This window comes from Synchiropus splendidus, chromosome 19 (assembly GCF_027744825.2).
Source record: "Synchiropus splendidus isolate RoL2022-P1 chromosome 19, RoL_Sspl_1.0, whole genome shotgun sequence".
In the NCBI taxonomy this organism is placed as follows: Eukaryota; Metazoa; Chordata; class Actinopteri; order Syngnathiformes; family Callionymidae; genus Synchiropus; species Synchiropus splendidus.
In genome coordinates, this window is record NC_071352.1 from 14,447,672 (window position 1) to 14,462,508 (window position 14,837).

General features: G+C 48.8%; 1 protein-coding gene across 2 annotated transcripts in view; it reads left to right on the top strand.

Annotated features, from left to right (window-relative positions):
• prr36b (proline rich 36b) overlaps positions 1 to 13,989 on the top strand; it is a 29,280-nt gene extending 15,291 nt beyond the window's left edge. For both annotated transcript variants that reach the window (XM_053851551.1, XM_053851552.1), the window contains exons 4-6: positions 3,353 to 3,570; positions 3,694 to 7,101; positions 9,965 to 13,989. In XM_053851551.1, the coding sequence (XP_053707526.1) occupies positions 3,353 to 3,570; positions 3,694 to 7,101; positions 9,965 to 10,926 (4,588 nt within the window). In that variant the 3' untranslated portion in view covers positions 10,927 to 13,989. The remainder of the gene's footprint in view (positions 1 to 3,352; positions 3,571 to 3,693; positions 7,102 to 9,964) is intronic.
• Positions 13,990 to 14,837: the final 848 nt, after the last annotated feature.

Here is a 14,837-nt window from a genome sequence, read left to right on the forward strand (position 1 = left end):
CTGAGTGACAATGGGCCTCCTCTGACAGCGCGTCGCCCCTGTGGGCACACTTTGTTCAGCATGTGTGCGTGCACGTCAGCGTTTGTGTTTGTGATGTGCTCTGACAAGACCATACATTGGCTTTAATGACGTTTTCCCGGTCCCCACCCTCAGTGATTCCTTCACGTGGGCCGGTTATGTGCGGGCCGACGGAGCTCAACCGACACATTAATTGGCACGTTCACGCCGCCGGCTTCCCCACGCCACTCTCCGTCAGCAATTTGGCCCATGCATTTAATATGGCTGTGATTTATTTGTGTCCAACTGTAGCAGGTCCCACTTCTCAAACCAGCCCAGTAGAGTGAAATCAATCTCATTTATAGCTTCTCAGGAGTGTTTTCCTCCCAGATTCACTTAGCCAAATGAAATCAGGGCTCTCCCACTTGCTTTGTATTATTCATTCTGGGTTTTTGTGCTTCACTACGGAGCCAAAAAGCCCTTTTGAAAACCGACTTATTCTCTTATGAATGCTTACGTTGGACAATAAAAGCATACTTTGTTTGCATTCACCAATTTAAAAACACTCTGGAGTTTACTCTCAGTTCAGTGTGCAATTAATCTGCAGTTTTACCTCGCGGAGTAAATAGAAATCCGTATGGGCTACTTCAGCATCACGCCACAGCTCGACCTCATGGGCATCTGTTAACACGATTCATGTTGAGTCGTGCATGACTAATTGAAGGCAGGACAATCAAACATCCAAATGAGTCATTGGAGTCTTGTTCATGGCAAGACTGTGTTGCATGCTCCCAATTAAAGTGCACGACAAGCTTGCTGGTGTTTCCCTCTATGATGAGGAGGTGATGGAGGCGTTGACTTGCAGGGCTGCCTGTCGGTGCAGCGGAGGAGAGCAAAACAGAAATGGTGGCAGTGGAGCGAAACTCCACGGCTGAATAAGTCATGTGTCCCTACAGAGCTCCCGTCACTCTTGCCAGAGGAAAGATTCACTTTTTGCTTAGATCAGATTCTTTTGTTTTGTCTCAGCCTCTTTTACAAGAAGAACAGTTGTTATTTCCGGCTGTCTTAACTCACATCACATATAAAAGTGAAGTGAAGATGCATGAATAAAGGTTCCTAAAAACCAGGTCATTTATTTGAACTCTAATTCAAGAGCGAAGCCATGAACTCGATTGTCTCATGAATATGTCAATTTACAGCCAATTATTTTTAGCTTTTAATAGGATTTTTATCTGCATTTTAGAAGATAATGAAGACCTCAAGGACCCTTGAAGGTTGTCCTGAAGTGCCGAAAAGAAAAGAGGTTTTGGACTATTTTGCTGCTAATCTGTGCCACCATCTCAGCCACTCGTGTTCCCATATTAGTCACGCTGCTCCCTTCATCCACGGTCCCCCAGGGGTGATAAACGTTTATTGGGCAGGATTGGACTCAAGCGCTCTCATGATTTAGCTGCGCTCCTCAGGGTCCGTGTCATCGAACCTGAGGGACAAAGGAGCAGACATGTTGCGCAGACTGTAAATCTCCTGTCAGGCTGTGGGTGTGGCCCGTGGTGCAGTGTTCCGTTGGCACCGTTTCATTGCACCCAATTACCAAATGGACATGAGCGGTAATAAGTGGGAGGGTCAGTTTGGATGTGTGACAGTGGAGGCGTGCGTGTTTAGACTGGGGGATTTATTCATGGCAGATGTCATGGCTGGTCGTAATCTTAAATCGCACATCAATCTGTATCTTTCTCCAATTACCGACTGCTTCTTAATTATCGTCCTTAATAGCTTACAATGACTTCATCTCCCACGGATGCTGCAGGGAGGCTGCGGGTTCATTCAGCCCTCTGGAGGCGCATCTCATTGTTGAGTGACAAAGCAGCCGTGTTTGAGCATCCTCGCTCGACAAGCGGCTGCACCCTCACAGAACCGCTGGTGAAGATCCGCGAGACAAAGCTGAATTATCTGTCTGTTTCTGTTCTCTGCCTTAAGCTGTGGACGGTCATCTGATTTCTCAGCTCCAGTGTCGATCTGACCTCGCTCCACGCTTGAGCTTCAATGTGTTGATTCTTTCAACATGGCCCGTGGTGAAACGCACACAATGAACGCCGCAGTTCTCTCCACACAAGCAGCCCATTGAGTTTTGTTTGGCGCCAAGCTGCATGGTCGGGAGACAAGTCTAAGCCTTGTGGTCTCCTCAGCCTTACTGCTGATACCGATCCTAATTGGAAGACAAACGAAAGACCCAAATAATTGTGGCCAAAGATTGTGAGGCAAATCCTCATTACAACTGTCTCCTAAATACTGCAGCGATTAGTCAGCGCTGCCGACTGTCTTCTCTCCGAAGCAGAACAAGGCAGTGAGATTAGATTTGATTTAATCGGATGAATATTATTCCCTCATTGCTCCTTCCTCTCATTGTCTTACACTTGGACCTCAGCTCCTCAGGGGCCGCTTCATGTGCTCTGAGAGTAGCTGGTTTTGGATTATCAATGAAACACATTCTGGTTTCGTGCTGCACACGTCTTCCAGCTCATTTTCTCTTTGAAGTTCCAGCCATCGAGCTGTAATTTAATGACCGCCACTCATTAAAAAACAAAGCCAATGACACTGAACTAATGTTGACTCACGGCAATTGTGTATTAAACTCTAAAGTGACCACGCCCTCATTTGTGTTTACCACCTGCTGATCCCGAGGTGTAATAAGATTTTGTCTTACCTAACGCTGGTGGGTGGGACGAAGAGCTCAAGTGCCTTCGCTGCTTTGGTTACATCTAGTTGGAGCGGAGAAGTTATTTCAGTCCTCTCAACATTAAAGATTAACTGCCACCTCCTCCGAGGCTCTGCCTCCCTCCGTGCCGCTCTCGCCCCATGCCTACTCTTTATTTAGTAACAGCCAGTTAGGGACGTCAACCCTTGTCAAGACTAGTCGATGTAGGTTGCTCTACAAGGACTTGACATGTAAGTCCAGCTTCAGAGGGGAGCAGGGCACCGGAGCAGGCTGTCTGATGCTCTGATGCCAAAAGTCTCATCCAGCCTCATCAAGGACAAAGATGTGAAGCAGCACGCTCACAAACAGCGTCGTGTTTGTTGAGCAAAACTCAGAATCAAAGGACAACAGCTCTAAAATGACCGTTTGTCGTGCAGAGGAAGAGAAAAGCCTATATATATAAAAACTGTGGGAGAGAAACGTCATTTTATTTTGAAAGACAGACCTCTATTTCCTATTATGATTATCTGTGCTACTTACTGAGCAAGTATATCAGCTACAGGACGTTGAGAAGTTCTTCTAAAATCATCTGATTTGTCCATGTGTCTTTGTGCGCTCCAGATCTCTAATTTATGACTTCTCCTTGTCCTCCCTGTTTAGGCCCACAACTGGAACACCCTCAGCATCTCGGCCGACAACAGGCTCCACCCGGCCTCTGACCTCCAGCACCACCAAGACCACGGCGTCACCCAAACCTGCCACCCCTAAAACACCGTCCACCGCTGCCAAGTCAGCCGCCTCCAAACCAGCTTCTACAACTCCCTCTGCTGGCAAACCGCTGTCATCGACACCCAAAACCACAACTCCCGCGAAAAAAGGTATCCTCATTTGAGACGATCCAGACTTAAAATCACAACGTCCTTTTCCAAAATAAATGTACAAGGCCATTACACTTGAGTGAGTGACACCTGTGTTAACCTGCTGATTCCATTTTTGTGCAGATGCAGCCAAACCAGCCACACCTGCAACCAGAAAAGCTGCACCTGCGTCGTCCGCCGTGAAGTCAACAACAACAAAATCAGCTACTAAACCAGCTGCAAAAACAGATGTTGCTGCCAAAAAGCCCACAGCAACTAAAGCAGCTGAGTCAAAAACACCAACTCGTCCCAAAACACAAGAGACCAAGACCCCGTCCAAGGACGCCTCCAAGACCACAGCTGCAAAAAAGACTCCCACCGCCAAGAAGATGGTGGGCAGTAGCACCCCCACTCCAGTCAAACGCACCCCTAAACCTGCAGCAGCTGCTGAAGCCGATAAGACCAATAAATCAGAAGCTGCTGCTTCTGCTGCTGCCGTGGCAACAGCTGCGGCTATTGCCACTGCCGCTGCTACTGTTGTTGTGAGTGACGAGTTACATGAGGCGGCAGAGGCTCCCAGAGCACCCCAGGAAGTAACGTTAGAGCCGACTGCAGAACCCCTTTCTGTAGCAGAAGAGCCAGTGCCAGAAAGTATACGAGAACCAACACCAGAGATCTTGAGAGAGCAAACTCCAGAACCCCCACGAGAACCCACACCAGAACCCCCACGAGAACCAACTCCAGAGCCTGTACGAGAACCAACTCCAGAACCCCCACGAGAACCAACTCCAGAGCCTGTACGAGAACCAACTCCAGAACCCCCACGTGAACCAACACCACAACCCCCACGAGAACCAACTCCAGAACCCCCACGTGAACCAACACCACAACCCCCACGTGAACCAACACCACAACCCCCACGAGAACCAACTCCAGAACCCCCACGAGAACCAACTCCAGAACCCCCACGTGAACCAACTCCAGAGCCCGTACGTGAACCAACTCCAGAGCCCGTATGTGAACCAACTCCAGAGCCCGTACGAGAGCCAACTCCAGAACCCCCACGAGAACTAACTCCAGAGCCTTTGAGAAAACTGACACCCGAGCTAAGAGAACCCACACCAGAACCAACACAAGAACTAACACCGGAACCAATGAGACAACCCACACCAGAGCCCCAAAGAGAATTCACGCCTGAACCCGTAAGGGAACCTACTCCAGAACCGATGAGGGAAGCAACACCAGAGCCTCAACGAGAACCATCCCCTGAGCCCCTTAGAGAACTAGCCCCTGAGTTCTTGAGAGAGCCTTCACCGCAGCACACGAGAGAGCTGACCCCAGAGCCTGTCAGAGAAGCAACACCAGAACCTCTCCAGATGCCAGCACAGCCAGAACCATTCCACTTCCACGATCCTGTCAGCAGTGCGGTTCCTTCCCTCGGTACAACGGTCATGTCTCCTCCATGTTCCCCACCAAGGTCCTTTTCTCCAGCCCAGCAGGAGCAACACCCCTCTGCTCTGCTGGACCTGCACAGCCAGCCTGACCAGTGGGACAGGGACCAGTCTCCTGAACCTGAGAGGCCCCCTGTGAACGTGATGGACTTTGTGGCGCAAGATGATTATGGCAAAAATGAAGAACATGAGGGACATGATACAAGTGAGGAAGAAGAGGAAGATGAAGAGGACAGGGGGATGATGTCCCACTCCACAGCTCCTTCCATGGAACATCCGCCCTCCTTCGTAGGTGACTTCAACTCTGAGGATCTCTCTCCACGTGAAAAGGAGGTTGCCGTGGAAAAGGCTGATGAGGAGATAAACGAGGACGATGAAGAGGAAGATGATGACGAGGAAGATGAGGAGCAAAGAAGGCTTGGCCATCAGCTGTCGTCCATGGTCACTGACATGAGCTCATCTCAGCCCTCAGAGGAGTTCCAAATCAGATCCTCAGCCTTTGGCGGCTCTGCTGGTTGGCATGCCGATGACCTTATGTCTGGAATGGACTCGGAGGACGTGAGCAGCTGCACCAGCAGTCGGCAGCAGGGGGTGTCAGACCTAAGCAGCACCCAGCACACGGCAATTCTCGAAGGCACGCAAAGCTCCGATGCCCTGATCGACTCCAGTCTGAGAGGGTCTGAATGTGACGGCAATCTCATGGGTTCCCCAAATGTCGAGACGCTGGCAAACGAGGAGGAGGATGATGAAGATGAGCAGGTGGATCACATGGATTTGAGTTCAGAAAGAGTGGAAGAGCACCATAAAGCCTTTCAGCAGCACGATGAGGAGGAGGATGAAGATGTAGAGATGCACAGTGAGGGAGTGACCGAGAGCTGTGAGCAGGCAGAAGATGAAGATGATTTCAATGAGGAGGATAACCGTTTGGACAACCTGAATCACTCCCTTCCCCCGGCCGCCGTCCCGCCAGCCGCCTCCTGGGGCCAGAGCAGCCCTTTCTCTGATGCTTGGGCTCAGCCAGCCTCTCTTCTCGCGGTCTCTTCTCCAAGCCCCATCTCCGACCACGGCGAGTCCGAAACGCCCACTCAGTCTCCGGCCCAGGCGTGTTTGGACCTCAGCGCCCCCTCCTTAGCTCCTGAGTCCGAACAGGAGCATCAGTCCTTCTTCCAGCCCAAAGATGTCCAGCTGGATGCTCCCGCTCTGGAGGTGACCCAGGGTGGCACAGCTCTGGCTGCCCACAGCGGCAGTGAAACTAGCACTCCAGAGGACCTCCGTGACTACGACAGCAGTTCTGGGGTCGAATCCCGCTCTGACAAACAGCAGACCCCCGTCCCCTCATCGGTCCACCCTGACCTGGACCAGGATCTGGGTATTCACTTAGAGAAGGGTGATGGAGAAGAAGAGGAGGCGGAGACGCTCCCTGCTGACGAAGTCCTGGGGACCGGACCTTCAACGGCCCCGGCGTCTGCACCATCGTCTCCTTCCACGTCAGGAGACGAGGCCAGTGACACAGAGGGTGAGATGCAGATCAACGATCCGGACGCTCCACTGGTGATGGAGGGCACCGCTGGCTTCGAGAGCCCCACCGCTGCACACAGCCTGTCGGCCCTGGAGGAGGATGAGGAGGCGCCAGCAGGTGAGGGGGAGGAGGACGGAGGCGGGGCCACGCCACAGTCGGCCAACTCCGTCGCATCTTACGGCTTCGACTGCACCACGTCCAACTCCAACGCGCACTCCATGGCGGAGAGCTGTGGGAAGAGTCCTGGAATCTTCTCACTGGAGAACGAAGAACAGTTGCCGGAGGAGGCCAAAGATCCCTCCCTGATCAAGGAGCTGACCTTCCCATCGGCCGCCGCTGCTGCTCAGGCCGAGGACTTCCTGGGTCGACCAGTTGACCTCCTGCCTCTGGGCTTCCCTGAAGACAAGCAGCCCAGTCTGGATAGCCAACACTTCATGCTGGAGGGGAAGATGGCGGCGGAACACCTGGAGGGTCTGGATCCTTTGGAACCCCATCACTTGGTGGCGGGACCCGTAGATGCGGGCGACAGCCAGCAGCCCTACTACTCTACCATATGTGATAAGACTGATAGTTTTCTGGCAGGTAATGTATAAGTCCCTACTCTCCCCTCAGTATGCACCTTTTCCTGCAACCTTTCCCCTCTACCTGTCGTCTGTTTCAAGTCGGTTGGGAAGGCTCACAAAAAGAAGAAAAAAAAAAGATAGTAGTACAAAGATTCTAATGAAAGGTGAAGAAAGACTAGCGGGTTTTAAACGAAGCCTTCCTCTTGATATCCAACTACCGTATTTTCCGGACTATAGAGCGCACCGGAATATTAGCCGCACCCACGAAATCGAAGAAGTAAACAACATATTTTTCGTATATAAGTTGCTGTTTTCACCCTCCAGTAGATTGTCTCTGTTGGCAGAGCTGCGGACACGCGGGAGAAAACAGTGCCATTTGAGCGCTTTATAGGTAAATAAAATGCCTGTGATGTCATGGGTTTCAATATTTTTGCCAGCATGACGCTCTTCACACTGTAAAAACTAGGGATGTTCCGAGAGACAGAGAGAGCACTCAGCTGCAGCAGCTGTCTTCAGCCTTTTTTTATCAAAGTTCCCACTCTGCTTTGCAAAAGTTTCAGATTCTGGTGACCAAAGAACGCTGCAACTGACACATACAAAACAGACCATCCCTCGTAAAAATCCATACATTAGCGGCATCGCTGTATTAGCCGCAGGGTTCAGACCGCAAGAAAACTGTTGCGGCTTATAGTCCGGAAAATACGGTGCTCTGCGTGCGATAGCGACTACCATTTTCCAGTAGGATCTCCTTTGAAGTAACACTGCGCCCTCCCCAGTCGGGGTGACGGCCGATTCGTACAATGTGACTTTTTAACCGGAAAGAACAAGGAAAAAAAAAAGACAACTGAAGAGGAAATAATTCACTGTGTATTTATCCTACTGTTTTTACCGATGGAATGTTGATGGTTCCTTTGTTTTGTATTTGCTTCTTTGTTGTTGCTTAATTTTATTTGACTGTTTTCCTTTCTGTTCCTGTCACACCCGGTCCTCCCTCGTGTGCGCACACTCCAGACTCACTATAGTCATAGCAAGACGGTTTTTGTTCTTCTAGCGATTCAAACAAGGGCTAGGTATTTACACGCTGGTTCGCCCTGACATGTTGCGGTAGGTATCAAGTCTTAGATTGCTGTTGGTCATGTGTGCCGTGAGAGGTAGGTTGTTAAGGTGCAGTCACGTACAGTGTGTTTCAGATACTTGGTCGACGCTTCAAGCCTCATATAGCCGATGGTTTATGTTACAGGAAGAGACTAACACGAGCCGATTGTTCCGCCTCAGTTCTCATACTCAGCCTTTGGTTTACCGTTGCAGCAGTATATTGCATGTTTATCTAACATAAAGACTGTGTACTACCTGACCGACTTCTTCTCTAGACATGTTCATAAGTGAATGAATGGTTCACGCTAGGTTACCTTTCAAAATTCCATTAAAACATCATTGCAAGGCATTTTGTTCCCGTTTCTTATTTTCCTTACCAGTCCAGCATGCCTGAATCAACTGTCCTTGTCTTGGTGTGTTTCTGTGTTGACACTAGGTTCCCATGGCGACGCGCTTCTCGTGCCATGGGAACCTCTAGTGGACAAGGAGTGGTGCAACATTGTACAATGGTGTTGTGTCCAGAAATGGCAGGCTCCCGAGCCCTGTTCTCTCCAGCATGCGCCTGTGCGACCATTCGATCCAACACCAGCTGAACAACATCACGCTCTTTTCTTCCTCCTGAAACAAACACGTGTTCGTTCGTGCCTCAGTCAGACAAACGACACAAATGTCTGCTCCTTCCAACTCTCTGTTCTCAGTGAATGTAGCTTTGACCCAAACATTTTGGGTTTTTTGTAGCCTTTATTCTGAAAATCTTTGTGCTGAGACTAAAAATACACAAATGTTTGGATCAGTTTTGATTCTGTCTCATGACTAGCACGCGTCTCCAGTGTTCAAGATGTCGAGGTCTTTGTCCTGAATGTGTTCCCTCGTGTCTACCTGTTTGTACTGTGTAAAAATATGACTGCTGTCCTGCATGGTTACCATGGAAACGATGATGTTGGACCTATTACCAAGCGATGCAGTCATGTTTGCTGGAATGTTGTCATTTGCAACAAAAAAATGCCCTGCTGAAAGCAAAATATTGTTCTAAAATATTCTTATTTGAATGACACTGTCTTGAGTGTTTTAGTGAATATGTTGATGAAACAATGTGGAATAATACAAGCAATGGTGTGTGCAACGGAGCCAGAGACATGTGCGACCAAGTCTGGAATGGGAACTGTAGTAAGTCAAAGGATGTGCGACCGAAGTTGATAAAGGAACAAAAATGGGTCAAACTCATGGAAACAAAGCTGCTATAGGAACTAAAATCCGTCAAACGTGCGACCAAAGTTGGTATAGGACTAAAATGGGTCAAACACGTGCGAAAGTCGACTTGAGTCACAAGGCAGGGTGTTGAAAGAACTTTGGTTTCGGTTCCTGATGGAGCTAATATATGAGATTCTCTGTATTGACTGAACAAGACAACACTGAGGTAGCAGAGGCCATAACTGCTCTCCACTGGTTCAACTTCCTCTGTGAAAGCTACAGTTTGCCTTCAATACGCCGCGTTGCTTTGCGAAGTCACAACGAGGACGTGTGCGCTTCAAGCTAGCCTGTAGTCATGTTGTTGCTAACTGGGCACTGAGTCGTCCACTGTGTGTCACTCAGTTTGTACTGGTTTTAAGTTGAATTTGTCGATGGAACATGTGCGTTCCCGTCCGTTTATTTTGGAAGTTCTCCTTTTGAGTTCAACCTCCACCCTCGTGTTGAATCTGAACCCCTGTGGTCCTGGTCCCTGTCACCCGCCCTGTTTGATGCATGCGTCTCTAACGGAGGCCCCAAGTGATCTTGACTGTCCACAGGAGACGAGAAGAGTGAGGGCCTGGACGAAGATCACATGCGGGAGACAGACTCTGAGGAGGACAGCCAGGCCTCCACAGCAGCCGCTCAGATAGCTAACGGCCATTACTTAGCCTTGGTCCCCGGCAACAGGAGGCCCATAGACCCGGCTGTCGCCGAGCATTTCACCAAGATGACGGCCCCGTACTTAGATGTGGAGTTTGAGGGAGGGATTGCCGGGGAGCAGCTGAGGCGGCTGGAGCAACACCAGGAGAAGCTGAGGGAGATGCAGCAGCGGCAGGAGCAGGAGAAGCAGAAGAGGCAGTGGCTGGAGGAGGAGCGTCTGCGGCTGGAGCAGCAGAAGCAGCTGGAGAAGCAGCGCAGGGAGCTCCTGCAGCTGCAGCTCCAGCAGCAGCAGCAGGAGCACCGGCATCGCAGGCAGGTGCTGCAGTGGCAGCTGGAGCTGGAGCACCAGTATCGCATGCAGCAGAAGCAAATCCAGCAGCAGCAGCAGCAGATGAGGCGCGGCCAGACGGGCGTGATGCTCTCGCCCTCCTCGGGACTCTGCACCATCTACGAGGCCATGGAGACCAGCGACGAAGAGGAGGAGGCCGGCGCCCAGCACAACAGGAACAGCCACGGGCGGAGGAGACGGCCGCCGTCCTACCAGAGCGCCACGCAGGACTTCCAGCGGCAGCTGCGGCCGCAGGAGCTGGAGTGGAACAAGAAGGTGGACATGGTGCAGCAGCTCATCAACCAGACCCTGATGCTGTCTGGGGAGAGGGGCTGCCCCCCTCTGCTGCTGCTGCCGGTGGGGCCGGGCGGCACCTTGAGCCGGCTGGAGAGCAGCGTGTGGCCGCACATGCTGCCTCAGTTCCGGCCCCCGGCTGCAACGGTCACCGCCGTCAGCAGCTACTCGCCCGACAGCCAGAGCAGCTCTCCACCAGGCGACTGGACCGTGGTGGAGGTGGAGACCCAGCACTGAAGCAAGCTGACCTCCGCTCCCTCGGCACGCCAGCTCATCCATGAGTAGAGGAGCGCGAGTCTGGCAAGGCTAAGCTACAAGCTAGCTGCCACCCCAAGAGAAAAGCACATCTACAGTGACAGAAAGCTTTCACTTCCTCACGTAGCAATACCTAGAAACACGCTAGTATTTATTAGCTTCATTTAGTTCCACGCCAATGTAGATAGCACTGGGCTTCCTCCACCAGAGTGTGTCATTCTCAAGTCTATTGTTGAAGATCAGCAACTCTGAAGCCCTTTATTCTCCAGTCGCATCAGCTGATGCAGTCAGTCCGTTGAATATCTGCGTCTGTAATGTCACGAGGTCGGTCGAGGTTGAGGAGCCAGGAGCAGCAGCTGGACCAAACACTTAACAACACCAGAGGAGGACGAGGACAGAACTAGACGCAGAAAAGACTCGACCGTGACGAGACAAGACTTGGCTTAAATTGGTGAGACGATGACTTGAGGTGGAGACTTGACTGGGCAAGACGTGACAATGGCTTGACTAGGCGAGATGGGACTCCACCAGACTGTCACTTGACTTAACGCAGAGACTTGTCCTTCCTTGACGGGACACAGCAAGATGATGACAGGAGGATGACTAGACAAGATGTGATGAGACAAAACTTGGCTTAACTTGGTGAGACAATGACTTAACTGGGCAAGAGGAGACAAGGTCTAGACAAGACCAGACTGTTTTTTTGACTTGACTTGGAGACTTATACTATACTTCACTTCACTTCAAGAAGACGTGACTTGTCGAGGACTTGACAAAAACGTGTGCACCAACACTGGAAGACAGGACCAGAGGGGCAGATCAAGAGGCATGGAAGCAAAACACCAGGTGGCATCAAGGAAACAAACAACTGGACGTGCAAATTAACAGAGGAACAAAACACATCTGTTTTTACTTTATTGACTTTATTTAAACGCTGGCCACTCCTCTTGCTTCCGATACAAAGGCGCCACACCTCACCCTAACACTCCATGGTCACATGACGTTGGAGTGCGAAGGCTCACGTGTACTGCTGAGACATACCATGGACACATTCAGTGGGCTGCTAACATCCATGTCAGCTGGTCTGACAGACCAAGAAGAGGCGGTTTCATGGCCTCCTGATGTCACATGTCTCACTATCTTTCATCCAGTTCTTCTGTAAAGCCTGTGACGAGGCCTGTGTCATGGATCATGACGCTCTACTGTGGGAACCTCTCGTCATGTGGTGTCAGTGTGTGGTTGTTTATCGTCAGAGACCGAACGCTGTCGAGCTACGGCACAGGTAAGTATCAGAGTGGGACCCCTGTGTCCGACTCTGGTCTCGTCCAGACTCTCTGTGGACTACCCAGCTGGGTTGCCAGGTTCCTTGGGCGCCAGGTCCCTGTAGCACCAGGTTCCTCTGGCACCAGGTTCCTGTGGCACCAGGTTCCTCTGGCACCAGGTTCCTGCGGCGCCAGGTTCCTGCTGCACCAGGTTTGTGGGGCCCCAGATTCTGTTCTAATAATGAAGACGTTTTGTTTGCATGTCGTGGTGTGTGCTGTTATACAGAGTGAATATCAGTCTCCGACAAATAACCTTTAATTAACCTTTAAATGTGGATTGTCGCCGGGTACATTGACATCATTAGGTTTTTGCTGCAATTATTTTGACCTTTAAAAGCCAAGAGGCTCTTCACAACGGGTGGCATCACAAAATGAGGGGATCTGGGGATCACCTGAGGAAGGGAATGAAATGGCCAGTCTCTTTACTGGAGGTTTATTTTTGTTGTAGTTAGTTTTGACCCTCAGACTGGTGGAGGTTTGCTGACTTCAGCATTTCTCCCATGGGGCTCGGCTTGGCAGGGATGGGTTCTGATCTCTTTCTCACCCGAACACTATACAGGGTGGACGCAAACAAACATGGCCGACCTCCAGCTCTATCTCTCTCCAGACTGATTCGAGCTGCTCCCACACACCTTTACCTCTCAGACTCCGCCCCCATCCAAACCTCCGTCAGGCTCCGCCCTTGTGAGGAGCTCCGGAACAAAACAACGAGCATGTACATCTGTATATTATGTGTGTGTGTACTTTGTCCTTGAAAATACTCATACTTTCCCTGCAGTTTTTCAAACATCTGCCTCAAAACAGGCATTTTTTGGCCTCAACAATCCATTAAAAAGTCAGACATCCTGGAGGGACTAGGTTATTGTTTTCCAACATTATTCAGGCCAGTCATAAGTCAAGTCGAAGACCATGGTGGTCATGAAATGCTGGCATCATATGCGTTTCTATTGGATTCAAAGGGCAGAAGGGAACAGAAGGCCACCTCTTCCCAGTACAAGTCAAACTCTCCTGTTAAATGTGAATGTTGCCACTCGTGTCAACCTCTTCCTGCAGCGATAGAGAAAATAAAAGCCAGTCACCCGATGTTGTGCCACGAGATTGATCCGCTCATTACTGTGTTTTGTATCTCCACCTTTGCTGTTCTGCTCTTTGTACGCTGCTTTATATCCAAATCACTTTCGCACAAATATATTTTCTATATGGATTTATACTATATGCATGCAATATCGGAGTATATTTGTGTACCAAGTTGTGATAAATCATCTATATATTCTTGTATTACGAAACAAAAGAGATTTTGAAAGCACAAGAGCAATAACAGTATTATTATAAATCCATGCATGTACGACCTACATGTGCACCTTTTCTAGTCTGCAGTGCCTCGAGTTCCCTTCATATGTGCAACTTTTATACTCTATTTGTACGTGCTCAGTGTTTATATCGTGTTTGTTTGAGATAGTTTATTGCAGAAATATTTTCTTTTTGACATATTAATGTTGCAGTCAGTGTCAAGATGAAACGAGAGGGACTTTTTTATCCCGACACCTAGAACAGCCAGAAAATTACAATGTAAACAGAGCAGATAACAGTATTTTCAGCACTTTTATCTAAACATGTAACGTTTGTTAATGTGTTTGTGTTCTTTTATTGCTAACTGTTGTCATACATTGTTCAGTTTTAATGTTGTTTTGTACTTAAATACGTTACGTTTAGCATTTGTTTGACAGTCAATAAAATGTTTTTTGCACTTTCTCCCTGTATGAGATTTTTTCCTCTCACTTTCTGCAAATGCTTTTTTTTTATTATTTATACTAACCGATATGTAGAATATATATAAGAATATAACTAGTCTACTTCAACATTAACTTTGATATATATATATATACACACATATATGTATATATATATACATATATATATATATATATATATATATATATATATATATATATATATATATATATATATATATATATATATATATATATATATATATATATATATATATATATATATAAAAAGGAAAACTGATGGATCCGTTTGTTAAATTACATTTGGAAAAGGAGGAATAATTCACATCATAGTCTGCAGGTGACAAGGACTCAACACGGCTACTAGGGGGCGCTGAAGTCAAAGCTGATCGGTCCGGGAAACCCAAGTTTCCTTCAAAATAAACGTGATCACACTCAATATATTCGCTGGTGTCACCTTCGTACATTCTTTTATATTTCCACTCATACACTTGTTATTTTGCCACAATATGAAGAAGCTGCGTTTTGATGCTACTGAAGACAGTACCGGAAGTACTCGTTGTCAACAGAAGTTTAATGCGACTTCATTTAAAGTACTTGTTCATACTATGCCTGACTTTAATGCGATACTATTTCTAATAGCACGATGCAATTATGAGCAATGTAACGCTAGTTTATGCCAGCTATGTTATGCGGTGTCTTGTTGATGGGGTTTGTTTTCACTCTAACTACAATTGTCGATTGTAATGGGATTATAACGGTTGAAGCATTTTCATTTGAAACGTGCCCCTCGTTTCAAACGGTGGTGGGATGGGTTTTA